At 40.7% G+C, this 20333-nt stretch overlaps 2 protein-coding genes across 2 annotated transcripts; one reads left to right on the top strand and one right to left on the bottom strand.

Moving 5' to 3' along the window:
* Nucleotides 1–121: 121 nt before the first annotated feature.
* Nucleotides 122–8027, bottom strand: LOC130416193 (general transcription factor II-I repeat domain-containing protein 2-like). The gene is made up of 2 exons (XM_056742249.1): nucleotides 6448–8027; nucleotides 122–353 (listed from the first exon to the last, which is right to left on the bottom strand). Exons 1-2 carry the CDS (start codon nucleotides 8025–8027, stop codon nucleotides 122–124), a joined length of 1812 nt encoding a protein of 603 aa, XP_056598227.1.
* An 8366-nt stretch (nucleotides 8028–16393) lies between these two features.
* On the top strand, nucleotides 16394–18894 carry LOC130416192 (serine/threonine-protein kinase pim-3-like). The gene is given in 8 exon segments (XM_056742248.1): nucleotides 16394–16439; nucleotides 16672–16769; nucleotides 16873–16926; nucleotides 17324–17702; nucleotides 17901–17957; nucleotides 18113–18253; nucleotides 18486–18592; nucleotides 18868–18894. Coding segments are annotated over 8 exon segments (909 nt in total).
* Nucleotides 18895–20333: the final 1439 nt, after the last annotated feature.

The following is a 20333-nucleotide window of genomic DNA, read 5'->3' as shown; positions in this document are numbered from 1 at the left end:
ATTTCACGAACAAGCTCTTTGAAGTGATCTCTGAGCCTGCTCTCTGGCAGGTGGGTTGTCAAAAGAGGGACCGATGAACTCGCAACAGGCTCAAGCGGCATAACTCCGTCCACATAGGCTTCTACGCTTCTACGCCCGGGTCGCTATCCACCAAGATCTCCTCGGTTCCTGCCTCCTCCGCTTCCATCAGAGGGCCGAACTTAGCACGTAGCTCCGCGGCCCGCTTTCTGTTGCGTAAAACCGGGTGGACATGTATCTCGTGGATACTGCACCCCCTACGTGTCTCAAACGTGGCATCGCATGCCACACACTGGACCGGTTCCGGGGGTCTCGTCACAGGGTGGCCCTTGCACCTGGGGACGTGACATGCAATCGATTGAGACTTCGGAGATGTTTTCCCTCACGAAACGCACATAAATCTAATCGGAACGGTATGGTGTCTGACCGAAGCGTGCTCCTTCAGTTGTGACAGCGTCCCAATCGACTTTCCACATATTACGCAACTTTATGCCTCGAAAGGCAAGCAGATCACCATTCCGGCCGCATCCACTCAGGTGCTTCGAGAAACGACCATGGCAGAATCGTTCCTTAGTTCAGCAGCAGTTTGCACTGCTTCAGCGGGTTCTCTGGCATCGCCGGTTGTACAGAGTTGAATAGCAGGAGCATTCGATGTCCCCACCATCGCGTCAGCCCTCTCCCTAACGCGCATGAGGACCACCGAGCACTTTCGTAGTCGTCCGTCAATTCCAGTGTCGATAACGCCTTGGCCACCGTCAGCACCGTGCACCCTGGCCAGGGGGACACGGAGGGGGTCTGGCTCTAATGAAGTCGCGCAACCCCTACGCTTCTGATTCATGGATAAAAGCGTCTGCCAAAGCACGACCGCCTCTATTGAGACAGTCAATCAATGTTCATCCTGTTACGGTCAAAGAGTTTCACCTCTATCGCCTCAGGAAATGGAGGAGGATAAACACCGTAGGTCCCTCCAGACCTCATGCTCTGTATCACCATGGGCTATCACGGTAGTCCAATCGCTTTAGAGCGGTTCTTCTTGAGTCATATGCCATTCCCAAGACCACCATAACAGATCCAGTAGCTGCTGTGTTGCGTGCCTGTTACCCTCGAGGATTGGAATCTGTTCCGCGTCATCGGTCTCAGCCTCAACCGACCATTTTACGAACGAGCTCTTTGAAGTGATCTCCGAGCCTGCTCTCTGGCAAGTGGGTTACCAAGAGAGAGATCGATGAACTCGCGACGGGCTCAGCGGCGTCACCACCTCCTCGATGTTATCTAGGCCAAGCTCATTCATTCAAGTCCGGCTGAATTGCGCGCCTGCTGCCTTCCTTGGATGTGGTAGCCATTTCTCAGGCTCCCTCTCTGGAATCGAACCCCGATTCCCCGTCACCTGTGGTCACCATGGTAGGCGCCTAGAGTATTACGGAACCTGGGTAAAGTAGGGTAAAATTTATATGTCTCACGATGGTCTAAACCCGGCTCACATTCCCTGTTGTTGGGTGAACAATCCAAAAGGTAGGCACAGACTATGAAGTGGTGAACTATCAAAGCGTCATTTGAGGCTGTATTTGGCTTTGATGGATTCTTACAACCATGGAAATCAGCGAAAATGCTGCATCCATCATTAACCATTATGAAACTTCAAAACTCAAACACTTTATTTTAAGAATATGAAATGATGGGTACATTCTGACCGTTACACAACTTTTTATTTAATATGATTCTTAAGTTTTATTCTTTTGTCAAATAAAATTTGAAGACATGAAGCAGTTTGACTGAAATCTCTTTTTATTTGTCGGACACAGAAATGACAGATAGTGGGATAAACAGCTCTTACAGTGAGGTACGTTGAAATATTCAATGATAAACATGCAGATGTTCAGTTGCATACTTGAAATAATTTTGTATTATATTTTCATGGTGATCAGTGTGTGTGTGTGTGTATGTGTGTGTGTGTGTGTGTGTGTTCGAATGAGATAGTGTTGAATATTAAAAATAAGATATGTTACACTCTTTTTACCTGTAGTTTCGGCTGAAATACATAACGGGTGAAATGTGCATCATGTTTATGACTCTGGTAACAGTGCCCTAGGTAAAGTGTTTGAAATTACTACTTTTGTTTATATACTCTGTCTATATCCGACAGTCATAAGTTTGAATAAAAAATAAAAATACTGTTTTGTACTTTATAGGATCTTTATCGAACCTAGTGAACAATTTACCCAGTTTGATTGGAAACCCCGAGATAAGCAAAATCCTGTTGTATGACCCACACGCGTTAGAACAACAGCAATTGTGACACAAGCCCAAGTACACGCGGCTGCCTCTGGACCAATCACAACAAGCCTGCCACAGACAGAACAATCAACACGTGGCATAGAAGCACGGTCTGGTGAGTATAAATATTACACGCGTAACCATACGATCGCTAATCTATCTATTGTCTAATACATGTTATTTGTATTATTTTTATTTCAGAGTCTGTTGTAAACGACAGCGAAGTTTGGGACGATAATTAGTTTGAAGCATGGGATGCGGCCTCATTTTCCCAAGATGAACCCTCCTCACCACCGCTACCAGACAATCAAGAAGCGTTCAGGGCGTCGTCTACTACGGACAAAACGCCAAACATCGTAGAGGTCTTAAGAAACGAAGAGGAACCGACGTATTCGGCGTTGTGTGATCGTTTGGATCTGATTACCGAAGACTTAAGGATCGCAAGAGAGGAACGCCAGAGGGATCGACGAATGTTGGAGAACTTCAAGCGAGTCGTCATCGATCAGATATCAAGAAATTCTGTCTGCCTCAGAGAAAACATCGCGAGCTCCCGCCTGATACGTAACGCCGTAAAAGACATTTTGGACAATCAGGCTCAGTGTTGTTTTATTTATGGAAATTATCAACATGTCTAGACGGATATCTGGTGAGTAAAAACTCTCATTTAAAAAGTTAATCAAGTGTTTATTGTGGTTAAAATGTATTTTCTTTGGTGTTGGCCATGGAGTGTTTTATATGGTTATTAATGTTATTCTATAGTTAGCATACATCAGTGATTTCTTTTTTTGTTTTTAACATATATTTTGAAAATGTCGCCAAAACGTTGTCAAGATTCAGATGGTTCTAATGCAAAAAGGTTTAAACGTGAAACTGATAGTAATCTACGACCCCCACAACAAAGTGTTTCAGATGTGTTACAAGGATTAATTTACGCAGTCAGGGGTATGCATAGGCCGACATCTAAAAGTGAGTCACTTATAGCATTAATAAACACAGTTCGATCAATGTCGGACGAACAGCCAGACCCTATATTGGAGATAGATGTCAAAGTTTTAAACCAGCATCAGGTTGGTTAATGTGACCAAATATTGCCCGAAGTGCAACAGACGTTATCACGTTAGTGTCACAGACCCGAAACCACATAGGTGCCCAGCCTCTTGCTGTGTACATTGTAGAGAAGGATTGATTAGCGATGGCGGCCATCAATGTTTTATACAGCCTATACCGCTCGCTGACCCTGGTGTCAAATACATTTTTTATGATTTTGAAACGCGTTACCAAGACGGAAAGCACGTCCCCAATTTTGTGTGTGCAATTACATTTTCTGGTGAGGAATTCACAGCAGAGGGTACGGATTGTGTCGAACGTCTACTAAAACGATTCAGACAACCTCGTTATAAGAATTACACATGGATTGCACATAATGCATCTGGGTTTGATAATTTTATACTTTTGGAACATTTCACAAAAGTAGGACTCATCTTTAATATCACAATGCAGTGATGTCGAATAATATTGATGCATGACAAGGCGTATAGGCAACGTTATATCGATAGCTACTCGTTCATACCGATGCGTTTGGCCAATACAGCGTCTGCGTTAAATCTAACCTGTGATGACAAAGGATTTTTTCCGCACATTTTTAACACATTATGTAACGAAACTTATGTGGGGCCTTTTCCGGATAAACATTTCTACAGTTATGAGACTATGTCTGATAAAGACGGAGTCTCGTTCAACGAGTGGTATGATACAGTCTGTGATAAGACATTTGATTTTAGAAAAGAACTAGCCCTTTACGGCAGGAATGATGTAGTGTTGTTGAGGGAAGCTTGTATGAAATACCGTGATGAATTCATCTAATGTACAGATCCGTTTACGTGTACAACACTAGCCTCATGTTGCATGGCAGTTTATAAAACCCACTATCTGCCTAAAGACACCATAGCTCTGGCATTCAACAATGCATACACTAGGCTAAACGAAGCCTACTCCGATGTCTCCATCGAATGGCTTGAGTATGTCGGAAAAACGTAAGGTGTAGAAATTCGACATGCTTTAAACCACGGCGAGGTGTCAGTTGGTAAGTATTATGTTGATGGATATTTTGAAACCCCAGATGTAAAGACATGTCTTGAGTTTTTTGGATGTTTCACACACGGGTGTTTAGCATGGTTCAGATCTGATCATACGAATCCCTTATCAAAATTGACCTATGGAGAACGTCGAAGACAGGCGGATGAAAAAATTGAGGTATTGAAACGGACACATGGCATGAATGTATGGGTTATGTGGGAGTGTGATTGGAAAGCAGCCAAGCAGACAGACCCCAAGGTAATCGACTTTATGAATACATATAAACACCCCGAGAGATTGAGACCACGAGACGCACTTTTTGGGGAGAGGACAAATGCGTACACACTTTATTACAAGACAACTGAAGGTGAGAAAATAAAATATGTTGATTTCACAAATCTGTATCCTTTCTGCCAAGCCAGAAAAGATTTTTACCCGTGGGGCACCCACAGTAAATTTTCAAAGATTTTGAACCTTTAGAAAATTATCATGGCCTTGTGAAATGCTGCGTTTTACCACCACGTAAATTATTTTATCCGGTTCTCCCCATGAGATTCGGAGGAAAATTAATATTTTCACTCTGTTGGACATGCACCTAACAACAAAATCAGACAAAAACGTGTAGACACACTGATGAAGAGAGATCCATCACCGGTACATGGGTCAGTATCGAATTGCTAAAAGCTGTAGAGAAGGTATATGTTATTGTTGATATAACTGAGCGCTGTGGGAAATGCCATACCTCTGAGACATTGTTTTGTGAATATGTTAAGACGTTTTTACAATACAAACAAGAACCCAACGGGTATCCAGAACATGCGATAACACATGCAGACAAACAACCTTACAATCGACGATTATTTTGAACAAGAAAGGTATTAAGTTGAATCCTGATAAAATATGTCACAACCCTGCACGCCGTTCGATTAACAAACTTTTCCTTAACAGCTTGTGGGGGAGATTTTCAATGAGGGAGAATCTACCCACCACAGAATTGCTTTCAGACCCTGAGCAGTTTGCACAGCATATTTTTGGCAACGGATATGACATAAAACACTTCTCATTTGTTTCAGACACCGTTGCCATAATTCAATGGTGTTACGCCGATGGTAAGGGGGGTCAGACTAGAGATGTAAATATATTTTTAGGAGCATTTACAACTGCGCATGCACGATTAGAACTGTACGATCTAATGGACCGATTAGGTGAACGGCTGCTGTATAGCGACACAGACATTGGCATTTATGTTTCCAAAGATGGTGAGTGGGAACCAGCATTGGGGCCATATCTCTGTAATCTCACCGAAAGCTAAAGGTCTTACTTTATCGCGTATTAACTCAAAGGCAATCAAACTAGACACACTGATTGGTCTAGTCCAGGGGTGTCAAACTCATTTCGCATCGTGGGCCACATACGGCCTAGGGAGATGTCAAGTGGGCCGGACCATTAAAATTATACCATACTCTGCTATAAATAATTAAAATATCATGTCTTTCCTTTGTTTTGGTGTAAAAAAGCACAAGAACATTAGGAAAAGATTGAAATTTAATAAACTATCCTTTTACAAAACATTTCATAAAACATCTCATATTTCCTTAGACAAATGTGAAAAGGCACAAAACTTTAATTGGTACTAAAAAATATAGTAATGCACTTTAAGATTAAATGAGACTTTTAAAAAAAGGAATTTTTAAACCACTTACACAACTTTTATTTTGAAGCTGCTGACTAACATTAAAGTGCACATTTTTTAAATCACCACAGTAAGGATTCATCTTCACAGAGCTGTATTCTTTCAATGCAAACAGTATCTAAGGCAGCATTTTAAAGGTGTTAGTCTAGTCTGGACTTGTATTTGTTCCTGAAACTTGGCATCTTTTGGCCTGTACAAGTGCATCAACACCAGGTGTCATGTCCTGACTAGCTGTCACTTTCAGAATGTCATTTAAGTGCTTGTTTGTGAGCCTTGAACGCATTTTTGTTTTATTGATATTCATCACTGAGAAAATTTGTTCACAAAGGTAAGTTGTCCCAAACATGCACAAAATTTTAGCAGCCAGGGCTGTTAATTTGGGGTACCCTGGTAGTAGATACTGATAAAATGTGTCCAGACCTACAGAGGCAAATTTGCTCTTCAAATCTGCATCACACTGCAAATCAATTATCTCTAGCTGAATTTCGACCGGCAGATCAGAAGCTTTAACTGTGAAAGGTGAGCGAAAAACTGAAAATTCTGTCTCAAGTTCACCAAATACCTGAAAACGTTTCTCAAACTCCCGCAGTAGTCCTGCAATTTTGTCTTTGTACCGTTTAATGTCCGCATCAGGTCTGGTCACACACACATCTCTCAAACAAGAGAAATGAGCAGGAGTTCCATTTGCCAGTTGCATCTCCCACAAAGTCAGCTTTAACTTAAATGCATGTATGTTGTCAGAAAACTGTGTGACAACTTTTTTGCGGCCTTGCAACATTTTGTTTAGATTGTTCAAGTGTTCAGTAATATCAACCAAGAATGCAAGGTCCCGTAGCCATTCCTGAGATTGTAATTCCAACACCGGTTTTCCTTTTTTTTCCATGAACTGTCCGATTTCCTCTCGTAGATCAAAGAAATGCCTCAGCACAGCGCCTCGGCTTAACCATCTCACTTCAGTGTGGTATGGCAGGCTGTGGGTAATGTTTCTGTCGCTGAGAAGTTTGTCAAACTGACGATGGTTCAGACCTCTGGACCGGATGAAATTTACAGTGCGAACAACCACTTCCATGACGTGGTCCATTTTCAGCGACTTGCAACACAATGCCTCCTGGTGCAAAATACAGTGAAATGTCCAGAAACGATCTCCTCCATTAAGAGCTTGTACTTTGTCTTTGAACTTTGTCGCGACACCTGCTTTCTTTCCGACCATGGATGGCGCGCCGTCTGTAGCCAGGCTGACAGCGCGGGACCAGTCCACTCCAACTTTGTCTAATGCAGCAACGACAGAGCCGAAAATGTCCTCGGCTGTTGTGGTGTCCATCATTGGCACCAACTCAAGAAACTCTTCAGTAACTGTCAATGTCTCATCAACTCCTCGAATAAATATGGCCAGTTGGGCCACGTCTGTGATGTCAGTGCTCTCGTCAATTGCCACGGAAAATGCAATAAATGACTTGACTCTCTGTTTCAATTGACTGTCTAAATCTGCCGATAGTTCCGAAATCCTCTCTGCTATAGTATTCCTCGTCAGGCTAATATTGGCAAAAGCTTGTCGCTTCTCGGGACATACAAGTTCAGCCGCTTTCATCATGCATCGTTTAACAAAGTCACCGTCGGAATACGGCTTCGATGCTAATGCTATTTCGCTTGCAATTAGGTAGCTGGCTTTTACCGCTGCTTCACTGACTTCTCGGCTCTGGATGAAAGTTGACTGCTGTTTCCTCAGACCCGCCAGCAATTCGTTAATCTTATCTCTTCTTAGTTGTCCTTGCAAGCCGTCATATTTTTCGCTGTGATGAGTCTCGTAGTGGCGTCGAATATTATATTCCTTCATTACCGAAACTTGTTGCAAACACACCAAGCACGAAGGTTTTCCGTGCATATCTGTAAATAAATAGGACGTGGTCCATTTTTCTTTGAAAATTCTACACTCCTTATCTACTTTTCTCCGTTTTGATAACGACATTTTGGCTAAAGAGGGTGTAGCGGAGAAATAGAGACCAAGGTATTAACAACGTCGTAACAAGCAGCAGATGACACTTGATACCGTCTGCTGTTTTAAGTCTGTCTCAGTGATGCGGCTTGTCTTCTACTCTGATGGAAAGAGTGCGCTCCTTAGCGGATAATCAATGAATTGCAGCGAATTAAAAATATTAATTTCATGTCTTTTATGCATTTTTTCCACTTTCAAATTATCCCGCGGGCCTGAACGAACCTCCTGGGGGGCCGGTTCCGGCCCGCGGGCCGTATGTTTGACACCCCTGGTCTAGTCAATAACTTTGTTGTGGGGGACGGCGATAGCCAACATGTAATGGCACGTATGGACGGCATTGTGAGGGATAAAAGCGATTCACGCTACATAATAGTTCATTGGACAAACGTTTTCGTGTGGTTTACAATAAACGAGTTCTGCTTGGTGATTACACAACAATACCTTATGGATATTGACAATGTTTCTGGACACAGAGGTGTGTTGAACACTGATACTTTTGATTTCCGACTTCAGCACCCTTTTTAATGTGTGATTAGCAGATCCTCTAACTCTGGTGAAAGGTTTTTTGTAAAGATGTTGTTGCATAATGCTGTAAAACTGATTTCTAAAAATGTTGATAATATTGTTTACATCTATGATTGTTGGCAACCAATGTATGATGAATTGTTGAAAATGTATAAAATTAAATTAATTGATTGTATTCCACAAACTCTGAATGATGACACTTTATTTCCTGTTAATAAAACTAATTTACTTGTATTGGATGATTTAATGAAAGAAGCCAGCGGTAACAACGAAGTGGAGAAAGTGTTTACACAGTATGTACACCACAGAAATCTTAGTGCTATATATATTGTGCAGAATTTATTCTGTCAGGGGAAAGTTAGCCGTACGATCAGTTTGAATACAAACTACTTGGTCTTATTTAAAAACCCCAGAGATGCCACCCAGGTAATGATACTAGCCAGACAAATGTGTCCGGGAAAAGCCAAATATTTTATGGAATCTTATGAGGACGCAACCAGTAAACCTTTCGGTTACCTTATGATTGATTATAAAGCGAAAACACCCGAACACTATCGTCTCAGAACAGACTTACTCTCTCCATATCCAGTAGTGTATCTGCAGAAAAGAAAACACTGATTCCTAACACAGGTTCTGAAACATGTCTGTCAAACTTTATAGAAATCTGCCTGTGCTGAAATTGCTTTTAAACGCCACACCCCATCAGAGACGGATTATTTTACAATCTACCACAGACGAACTTATTGTAACATTGTGTGAGATCGCACTCAATGTGCTTCACGGCAACATACCGCTCACATCGCAACAGTACCAGAAACTAAAACGTAGGAAAAAAGCACTTAAATTTGTGACAAACAGGAAAATTGCTATTAAAAGAAAGAGGCATATGATAAACCAACACGGTGGTTTTTTATTGCCCTTGCTAAATATCGCAATACCTTTTATTTCTAGCCTGATTACATCTAGATAAAAGAAAAACAATGGAGTATGCGGAGAAAATGTTATTAGTTCCACAGCATTAGCTCGATAAACTTAAATCAGGCACACCACTCGAATCTATACAACAGTCTGCGGAGAATGAAATGGATGCTGCTATAAGAGATATTCTACACAGTTCTATGGACTCTCATGAAAAAGCTAAACGTTACACAAATATTTTACAGAGATATTTATCATTTGCCAAGCAGACTGATCGGGACACAAATATGATCACGTTAAACATGCCTATTAACGAAACAAGTGGTTATTTGCCGGATGTCAAAACCCCTGTATCAGATGATAATGTAATTTCCATCCATCCATTTTCTACCGCTTATCCGAACTACCTCGGGTCACGGGGAGCCTGCGCCTATCTCAGGAGTCATCGGGCATCAAGGCAGGATACACCCTGGATGGAGTGCCAACCCATCGCAGGGCAATAATGTAATTTATTGTATGTAATTTTGTTGTGTGTTAATAAAACAAACAAAAGAAGACTCCATCTCTATTTATTATTATTTTATTACGGTTTTACATAATATCATCATACACATGTCCAGTCTGTAAACATTGAATACAATTACAAACATTCTTCTTATAATCATAGTCACAGGGTTTTCATTTTTTCACAAGAAAGCGACCATATTGTCGTTTTTTTGTAAATCATTGCTGTATTTCATCATCACATATTCATAATCAGAAGTCCTGGCCATATGTTGTAGAAAGAATAGACAATGCTGACCGCATGTGTCTGACGAATAATTCTGTTCTTGTCTGTTTGAGTATAACATCCAATCGCAATTACGAAATAGAAATGTTTTAATTTGTACAGGAAAACGGATATGGTCTGGTTTATTACCAAAACTGTCGAAGAAGCATCCGACTCCATCTCTAGTTATGTATATCGCCACCCAGTGTTCTCCTGGGAGTACTGAGGGGTGCGTGTTAATTATGGTCATAGTTGGTGCTGATCGTAGACGATCTTCTGGTAAAAAAAAAAAAAATTGCACGGTAATACACCTAGAAAAAGGTGTCGCATGCCATTTTATCCATCACGCTAGTGAGCTGTACGGTGTTCATGTTAATAGTAATCAATCAGGACTTGTCTGCGATTTGAAATTTCAAGAATCGAACCGTAAACCCCATAGACGATAAGATTTATAGTACGAGAGAGTGGTTGACGAAATCGAGCTTCTTATCTAATATTTCCAGACTTGATGAGCGATACGTGTCTAGAACATTCTTCGCCTGGTAGAAAGCTGAAATGGTACAAGGTGTATCCTAACAAATATTCTTCATGATTAATAGACAGGGCTTGATTTTTCAGATGTCTTCCGGATGATAGGGCTAATTGGTAATATTCCCTTATAGCCGAACCGGAGCCATAGTCAGGTTGTAACGGTTTGGCAGGATATTGCTGTCCGTCAACATAGACTGCCATGAATTCTAAATCGTAATTTTTAAAAGCAAATGGGTTTTTATCATAAGCACCCGTGAATGCATCGTTATCGACCATTGCTATAACTAGGGCTTTGGGGAGGGTACCTAGAAACAAATTTTCCTGGGTCACTACGCGAGATCCAGCCGGCAGCGAGTGATTTTTTTTAAATTACTCTCTCAATACAATATTTAGCCGTGGCTATACAATTTGTTTCTCAGGTCTTAAGTGTAATTTAACACACACTTTGCCGTAAGAAAACTAAACTTCTTTGTTTTGATCGTCTTTCACCTCAATACCCATGTCTGTGATAAAAGTTTTATCAATAGACACGTAGTGCACTTTATCGTATCTTTAACACACTATATGCTTGTTTTCACCGGATATACGTGCAGTACCTTAGAGCGGTACGAATGAATCACCAACTGATTGATAATCGATAATGTCTGTGTATAAATACAGAGTGTAGAAGCCTCCATTTATATCCGATTGATAAGGGGCATACGTCACAATATCTTTGTCACTATTAACTTCAACAGCTTTCAGAGTATGAGCACCTATAGCAAACCCTGGTTTCACTACTAGAATGTTGGCTAATTTCCTGTAGAACGTTAGGGATATATTAAGTTTTGTATTCAGATACACTCTGTTTTTCACCCGGTCGTAACCCAGAGATGCGCTTGGTAAAAGGGTTTCATTTATTTCTCTAACCAGCGATCAATGTCATCATAATATCCAGGTTTTATAGGGTGACGTGACAACTTCCTCACGGTCCCAGCATCATATGTATTCTTTTTTACATTCACGCTTTTGAGTAAGGGGGTAATGTTGTTTATTTCAAAAAAGGCCACGTTGTTATTAAATGTATACCACGTTCTAGGATATTCGAGTTCCACTATGCCGACCTCCCATTTTCCTTTCAATCGTAAGGGATTGGCTAAACATGTCCTAAAATTAGAAAGGATACGCTGCCAGTGAAGCGTTGCACGGTACCACTACATAAAAGCCGCCATCCGCCATGGTTGTCTTCTTATTCATGAATGCCCCAGGGTCTCCACATACAAACTTTTAAGCAACTGTGTATCGACCACTTCTTTTTCGGGGATCCAGCTGTTAAATTTAGACGGCCATCCGTACCATTTCACCAAGACCATATACTTTTGCCCTGCTTTTTCTTATCCAAGATTTTTTCTACTTTAAACGTATTGTTTTTGTTCACTGATATTTTTTGTAATTCTGGTTCATAAAAACTTCCATCGATAATATCGCCATCGTAGTCGCAAAGCTTGTAAACTGGGGGGGTCACGGGGTATACACATATTCACTGTAAAATATTCTTCTGTGTAATTCTTCTCATAGCCCTTGGCAAATGGTCCTTGGACTTTAGATATTCTCACAATATCACAGATTTTGTATTTAAATGTTGGTTTAACACGAAACCCCACACCTAGGGCCATAAAGGTTTTAAAACACCACAGATTCATTGGTGTTGTTAACATCAAACGGTCTCATTTTAATATTTCTATAAGTGGTGGTATTGTAACCCTGCATGAGATCTTGTAACACATAGACATAACGCTTTGTATTGGCCGCTGTTAAATATCTCCACATTCTGCTTTTCGGAGTTCTATTCATTAAGAATTGACACAAACGCCTTTGACACTTCTGAACCGGTCTTGTTCTTCAGTACACGAGTCCATGCATATTTAATAAAGATATCGATACATGTCAAAAGAAATTTTAAACCATTGTTTTCCTCAGAGTAGGCAGACATGTCAATCAAGTCTGCCTGAAACTGCATATCTTCACCGTAGACAATTACTCTGTTTCGCTTGTAGTTTAGAGGTGCCGTTTTATGTAATGTATAAGCATCCTCAGAGGATAACCATTGATCAATTTGTTTATCAGATAGACAGACTCCCGTATCATTGATTACCCCCTGTTTTAAACGGTTTTTACCACCTTAAGACGCGGGGTTAGAAGGTGTATAATAAACTTTCTTCATGATCTCAGACATGTTGGCATTTCAACGGTCACTAATAAATAAGCATCCGATTTTAAAATCAAGGGGTTTTATTTTTGAAAATACATCGATAAGATTTACATTCACAGACTGTCTAGATAGCCAAGAAAACTTATACATGTAAGAACATCCTTTTCGATCATGTAATCACACACAATTTCAACAATGTCACAAACATCATTCTTATCTTTTTTCTCGGATAACAGATGTGTGCATATATCAACAACGTATGCAGACATTGTGAGGGCATGAGCAATATCAAATACCTCATCATTTTTACACAATGTTTTGATCACTTTTCTAATGAAAACTGCTACAGTATCAGCACCAATAATGTCTGTCTGTGTCATAAACCACAAGGTTGACAATTTTCTAACAATATTCATTTCATTCTTAAAATTGGTTGCGAGTCGGGGGTCACATGTAATACAATCCGAAGGAATTTGCATGTCAACATTATCATATATCACACAGTACAATACGTTTACTAATTTACGCTTATAACACATTTTAAAGACACTTTTGACAACCACAATAATGCAGGTGTTCCCCATAACAATACAACAGTCACACACTGAGATTACAACCACCGTTTTTCCATAAATCTACAGCATCGTTGACAACTTTTTCGCACTGTTTATCCAATAGTTTATCGGTGATTTCGTTAAGTTTCTCCGATAAAAGGTTCGTAGCGTACCTCACATAGAATAGCCTCTACGACTCCTTGAATTCTCTGGGGGTGTGGTCTCAATCCACAGGTTGTTAACGCCTGAACAAAGGTATGTTTAAACTGTGGTTTGAACAGTTTGCCCGAAAATTCTTTAAAATAGACTTCGAAGAAATATATATGTCGTAACCCTGGCGGGAATGCCAATTTTCACCGTCAACCACACCACTTTTCACGCTAGCCTTTTTCTGTCTGGAAATCATTGTGAGAAGATTAAGCTGTACATTCTCGATTCCCCCACAACCCCACTGGTATTGGCGTGGAGCCCTGCCTGTCATGTGTCTTTTCTTGGTCCTGCTCCCTCGCCTGTTTCTGTGTATCCTGTGTTGCAGGTGGATGTCGCCGACCTCACCGGGATCCTGGCGGAATATCATGATCTCCGTACCGTGTTCTGCAAATCCCGTGCCATGTCTCTTCCTCCTCATCGAGCTCACCTTAAGATAAAGAATTAATTCCCCTTACCCTTAATGTCGTCTGCCTTCGAATTGTTACAGGAAGCTCGGGTCTTTACGAAGCCGTATCATCTGGTTCGCATCCGCGAGGGGGATGAGTGAAAGACAGTGTTTAATAGAACAAACACCAGTCTGTGCACAAAGCAAGACAACCCGTCGTCCACCCACAGGTCTGCTCCGCCCCCTCCCTATTCCCCTACCGGCCATGGTCTCACATAGCCCTGGATTTTTTTCGGATGCCTTCTCGTTAGCTGGCGCCCAGGTTCATAGGGCCGTTACAGATTGCCAAGGTGGTTAACCCAGTAGCCGTACGGTTCAAGCTTCCTCTGACTCTTGGTCGAGTTCACCCTGTATTTCACGTATCCAGGGTTAAGCCAGTTGTCACCTCCCACCTTAATCCAGCTAGTTCCAGCTAAGGACAACAATCCATACTTTTGTCCCGGTGTCATCAATGTGCTCTATGGGCATTACCTTGCCATTTTTCCTACGTGGAGTGATTTACTGTTAGGTCTTCCACAATTTGCATCACATGGTCAGAAGGACATACCACAAACAAAACAAAAAACACTAACTGCCACGTTGAAAAGTGGTTTTGATTGGTCAAACAGACCATCCTGAAATCTAAGAAAAAGTTCAGACCAGGACCATTCATCTGAAAAATGCATTGCTCCCTTCAAACAAGGTACACAAGCACATAATTCAACACAACCTTTCAGATAATCTATTGCTAAAGCCTCTGCCACCAATGGATATCAGTCATTCTCAAGAAATACGGATGAAAAGAAAGGTAAACCAAATACCAGGGAAAAGATCTAATTACTTCTCAGCACCACAGACCTGAAGATCATCAGCCAGCACCTGAAGATCATCAGCCAGCACCTGAAGATCCTCAGCCAGCTCCTGAAGATCCATCTGAAGACAGACCAGGTCTGTATAACCATTAGTAGAAAGCGCCAGATAGAACTGTGTTTTATTTAATTGTTTGTTGTGATATATTTCTGGCATCTAAAAATCTTTTTTACTGTTTGTTTTTTCTCTCTCTGTGTTTATCTTTTAAAACAACAAACAGAAGGGAAGAAGAAGAAGGGTGTCCTCGCCCGCTTTAAGAAAGGATGGCAGGCTATGAAGCACTCCTGCGCCCGAAACAACAAAGTGGTGCTTTTACCTACACAGTCGGACCTGGATCCAACAGATCCTCAGCCAGTTCCTGAAGCTCCTCAGCCAGCTCCTGAAGATCCTCAGCCAGTTCAGCCAGCTCCTGAAGATCATCAGCCAGCATCTGAAGATCATCAGCCAGCACCTGAAGATCATCAGCCAGCACCTGAAGATCATCAGCCAGCACCTGAAGATCATCAGCCAGCACCTGAAGATCATCAGCCAGCACCTGAAGAACATCAGCCAGCACCTGAAGATCATCAGCCAGCACCTGAAGATCATCAGCCAGCTCCTGAAGATCATCAGCCAGCTCCTGAAGATCATCAGCCAGCTCCTGAAGATCATCAGCCAGCTCCTGAAGATCATCAGCCAGCTCCTGAAGATCATCACCCAGCTCCTGAAGATCCTCAAGTCTTGAAGCCGGTGGCCTTAGCAGACAAGGCTGTTCGCCCATGGGAGCGGGACTTTAGTGAAGAACTAGAGGATTTCTATCGTGGTTTCTGTGTCTTTGGTCCATATGTTCAGAGAGTATTCAGAAGTTATCGACCAATTTGTCTTCCCATATTTCCGGCTCCATATTTGTCTGACAAACCGTTTCTTCATGAATTGGATAAATTTGGTAAGTATACTGCCATTATGTTCAGGTTAACTTTCATTCTGTCCTGCTTTTCGTAATCAATCTTAAATTAAATGAAACTAAATCAATTTGGAAACTATCTGTTGTGATATGAGGAACCGATTTGGAATGGAAATTGATTAGAATCGAAATACTTTAAATAAGAATCGAACTGAATCGCCATATTGGATCCAATACCCAGCCCTATTATTAAATATTGAATTAATGTCAACTATTATTCTGATCAAATGAATTGTCAGAATGACTTTTGATGGCCCTGATATTCTTTTGAAAGAGAAATTTGGTTCCTTTTTGACTGACCTGCTGTTATACTTAAACACCTTTTCATTCTGTTGAAACACATTGGATGTACTGTATCTTTCCTCTATCTCCGGTTGTTTTTTTATATTTGCTCCGCCCTGTCTATGAGGGCGGCAAACTCTGCTAGCATCCGTGCGCGAAAGAGACCAAGTGTGTTTGCTCTGCGCTCAACTTAAGTTTTTTTTTTTTTTTAATAATCAAACGTTGCGCGACACAACGAATCAAATATGAAATTCGTTTCCAACTCTTTTAGTAATCGATTTTTATCTATTTAATCGATTCGTTGTTGCAGCACTTGTTTGTTTGATTGTTTTTAAAACATCACTGCTCTTGGAGTTTGTGTGACTCAATCACGTGTTCCTTATGTATTGTTTGTTTTTAGAACCTTTTTCAGTGCTTTATGAGCTGAGAAGATTGTGTCTAGGAAGAGGACATGGCGGCATTGTGTATGAGGGTACTCGCAAGTCCGATGGCCTGAAGGTACGTTTGCTTTATTCATCAACATATCTGGATCAAAACACTCACAAGGATGAAATGTTTGATGTACTGTTGTAAACCTGACATGTGATGATTCTCTTTGCAGGTCGCCATCAAATTTTTTCGCAAGTCACTCGAAAGGCAAAGATTTATTCATGTTGTGAGTCATATTTAAAAAAAAATTAATGTTAAGTGGGGTCCAAAAATCTTAAAGAATCTTCCGTATAGGTTACAAATCAAACAAGAGAATTTGAAGGCATTGGCGTTGATTCCTGTGTGTAGTTGAGCACATGAGCTGGACATGACACATCAGGTTTTGTACACACATTAAAAGAGGCACATAAAAAATACTGAGACATTCATACACATCCTTTTCAATTGTTTCAATTGTCCAATTGTTATGCGAATAAATTAATTAATTAAAAAAAAAATCATTAGAAAATGTATTTCTCATTGAAGTTTCATACTTTAAGACCCCACTGTATCTCAACACAAATGATTAGTGGAAATTGAAAAGTTGCCTACGTCTGCTAAACTTTATGACCTTTTTTCACCAGCCTGGACATAACGAGCCTCTCGTCTCACAAGTGGCTGTAAATCTGATGCTACAGAAACCAGATAGATGCCCCAACATTGTGGCTCTGTTGGACTGGTTTGAAGAGGACAACATCTACATCCTCGTTCTAGAATATCCATATCCCTGTTTAAGCATGAAAGATTTTCTTGAGATAGAACATCTGTCTGAAGATCAGGCACGTCCTCTCATGCGTCAAGCAGTGAACGCAGCCCAACACTGCATCGACCACAACATCTGCCATGGTAGCTTGGAGATCAGAAACATGCTCATCAATGTACAGACCATGACGCTCATGTTCATAGACTTTGGACGTGCTGATCTTGCCTCAACTTGGGGCAAACCCGACCCTAAACACCCCGGTGAGTTGAGTTTGTGGTTGCCGATGTAAATACCCTCGTCCAAACATTGTAGCCAACCCAAAATGAGTTTCCCCTCAACAGCACCCTGTCAGAATTTACAGTAATGGATTGATGGCGTTATACTTTGACTTGAATGATTTTTGCCAGTGAAATGTTTGCTCACTTCTTGTTTGTGTTCCATGACGCTCATGTTGATAGACTCTAGAAGTGGCATACCTGGCCCAACTTGGGTCGAACCAGGCGGTGAAAGCTGGGGTGAGTGCTAGCCGATGTAATGACCCTCGTATAAACATTGAAGCCAGTCCAAAATGAGTTTCCTCCCAACAGCAGTACTGGATTGATGGTGTTATAGTTTGACTTGAATGATTGTTACCTGTGAAATGTTTGCTCACTTCATACTTGTGTTCCAGGTCGAGGTCATGCGGTTGCCGATACAGTCTGTTGTTTGGGTAAGCTGCTCCTGCATACGAGAAGTGGACGTAGGACGCTTTATCAATGCTATTTTACTACAGAAGACAGAGCTGAGATCGAAGAACTTGGTTTAACTGAAGGTAAGAGACCAGCACTATCCTTGTGAAATGCAAAGCAAGATTCTGTTCAGTCACTGGGTGATGTCTCACCAAATGCAACTTCCTAAATATAAGTTGAATGAAAACAGGATATTGTTTTTAAAAATGTGTTAAATGAAACTACATATTTCAGTAGCTATTGTTGTGTTTGACAGTGAGTTTACAAAGAACATGCGTGACTAATCGTTCCTCTTGTAAACACTTCTCCTCACAGAATGCCTTGACTTGATCAATCGGTCCGTTTTCGCTCCACCACCCGACAGGCCAACAATAGAAGAGTTCCTAGACCATGAGTGGTTCAAGCAGGGTTAAAGGTCAAGAGTATTTTATGTTTTTCTCGACTTCATTTAGTTAATTTAGCATAGCCGGTCGTCTTTTTAGCTGGTTGATTTTTTTCACTTTTAATTTTATCGTTTTACATTTTTTACTATTCAGTAATACCGTAAACTTTTTGGCCATATAAAAATACTTTAGTTAATGAGAAAATACTCATGTGCATCACACGATGTATAAAGACGGGTGTTTAACTCGTGAAAGTGCATCCAGCGTTGTATAAAGAAGACGGGTGTCAGACTCGTGTCTGCTCACACATACAGGCATATGTGGTTTATGAGGTCAATTGACTTTTTGGTGGTTTACAGGGACATACCTTTCCCTCCATCCAATCAAGGTAAAAAACATGTCAAATTTTTTTATTTGATCTACAGAAGACTAACACCATTTCAAAAACAATCATTTACTTTCAGAACATACTTATATTATGTATGTGACATTTCACAGGTTTATGGGAACGTGTCAAATTGTGGTTTACAGGGACAACAGGGTTTATGAGGTCTCTATTAAAGCAATAAGCACCAAGAAAGCAGTGTGTTACAGTGCATTTAAAAACAGCTAAGGGGGTTGTTAGGTTAATCTCTAAGTTGAAAAATTCACTCTATACACACTCCTTCAAGGAACTTATTGGTAATATAAAATTGTTAGTTCATATGTTTAGCAAGGCTTCATTAAATACAATCCGGCTCCATTCCACCAAAGAAACTCCCAGCGTTTTGCTGCTTGCATACAGCATGTTCCTAATTAAAAATTAACTTATGTCTCAACTGCTTCATTCCATGTGAATATGCAAGTACTTTGACTATGTAATACAGTCATCACTTATAAATTGTGTTTTTTACAACAGCTTCCTACGTGACTCAATCAAAATCAAGGACCAGAACTGACTGGTTTTTTAAACATACCAAAAATATTACTGTGCAAGTCTGGGACACATTAGTCTCCAACAAGCTTAAATAACTTGGGGACCTAAGAAAGCTACCTGCAAAGCTGTAGTACTGCGAGACATTTTAAGCACATGTTTGGATGCTTTTAAAAACAATGCTATATATCACAGTTATTTATCAATTAAATAAATCAAATCCAATCAAATCAATATTTAATGAGTTAACCATTTTGTGTTTGAAGCTATATTTGTCCTAACATTGCCAGAATTCTTCAGGACTTGGCCCCTTTCAGTTTTACCCCTTTTCTTCATGTAATAAGACATATGACTCCCTGTACATGGAAACATCTCACTGGATTATTTTCAAGTAATGGCAAAAGGAATGTTGAGAAATGTACACTGATATTTCCGAGTGACACAATAGAAAATATGTAAACAACTGGATTAAAAACACTAAATTGATTTTGTACAACTGACTTCTTGCTTGACCACTTACTGGATAACATGGACAACAGGGTTTATGAGGTCTCTACATACAACACACAATACTAGCCATTAACTGGTTTACAGGGACACCAGGGTTTATGAGGTCTCTTCATACACAAAACACAGAACTAGCCACTAACTGGTTTACAGGGACACCAGGGTTTATGAGGTCTCTACATACACAAAACACAGAACTAGCCACTAACTGGTTTACAGGGACGTCAGGGTTTATGAGGTCTCTACATACACAAAACACAGAACTAGCCACTAACTGGTTTACAGGGACACCAGGGTTTATGAGGTCTCTACACACACAATACACAGAACTAGCCACTAACTGGTTTACAGGGACGTCAG

The sequence above is a fragment of the Triplophysa dalaica genome, unplaced genomic scaffold (assembly GCF_015846415.1).
Source record: "Triplophysa dalaica isolate WHDGS20190420 unplaced genomic scaffold, ASM1584641v1 Contig1, whole genome shotgun sequence".
Lineage (NCBI taxonomy): Eukaryota > Metazoa > Chordata > Actinopteri > Cypriniformes > Nemacheilidae > Triplophysa > Triplophysa dalaica.
Note: the sequence above shows the minus strand (reverse complement) of the source record. Positions and strands in the feature narration are given on the sequence as shown.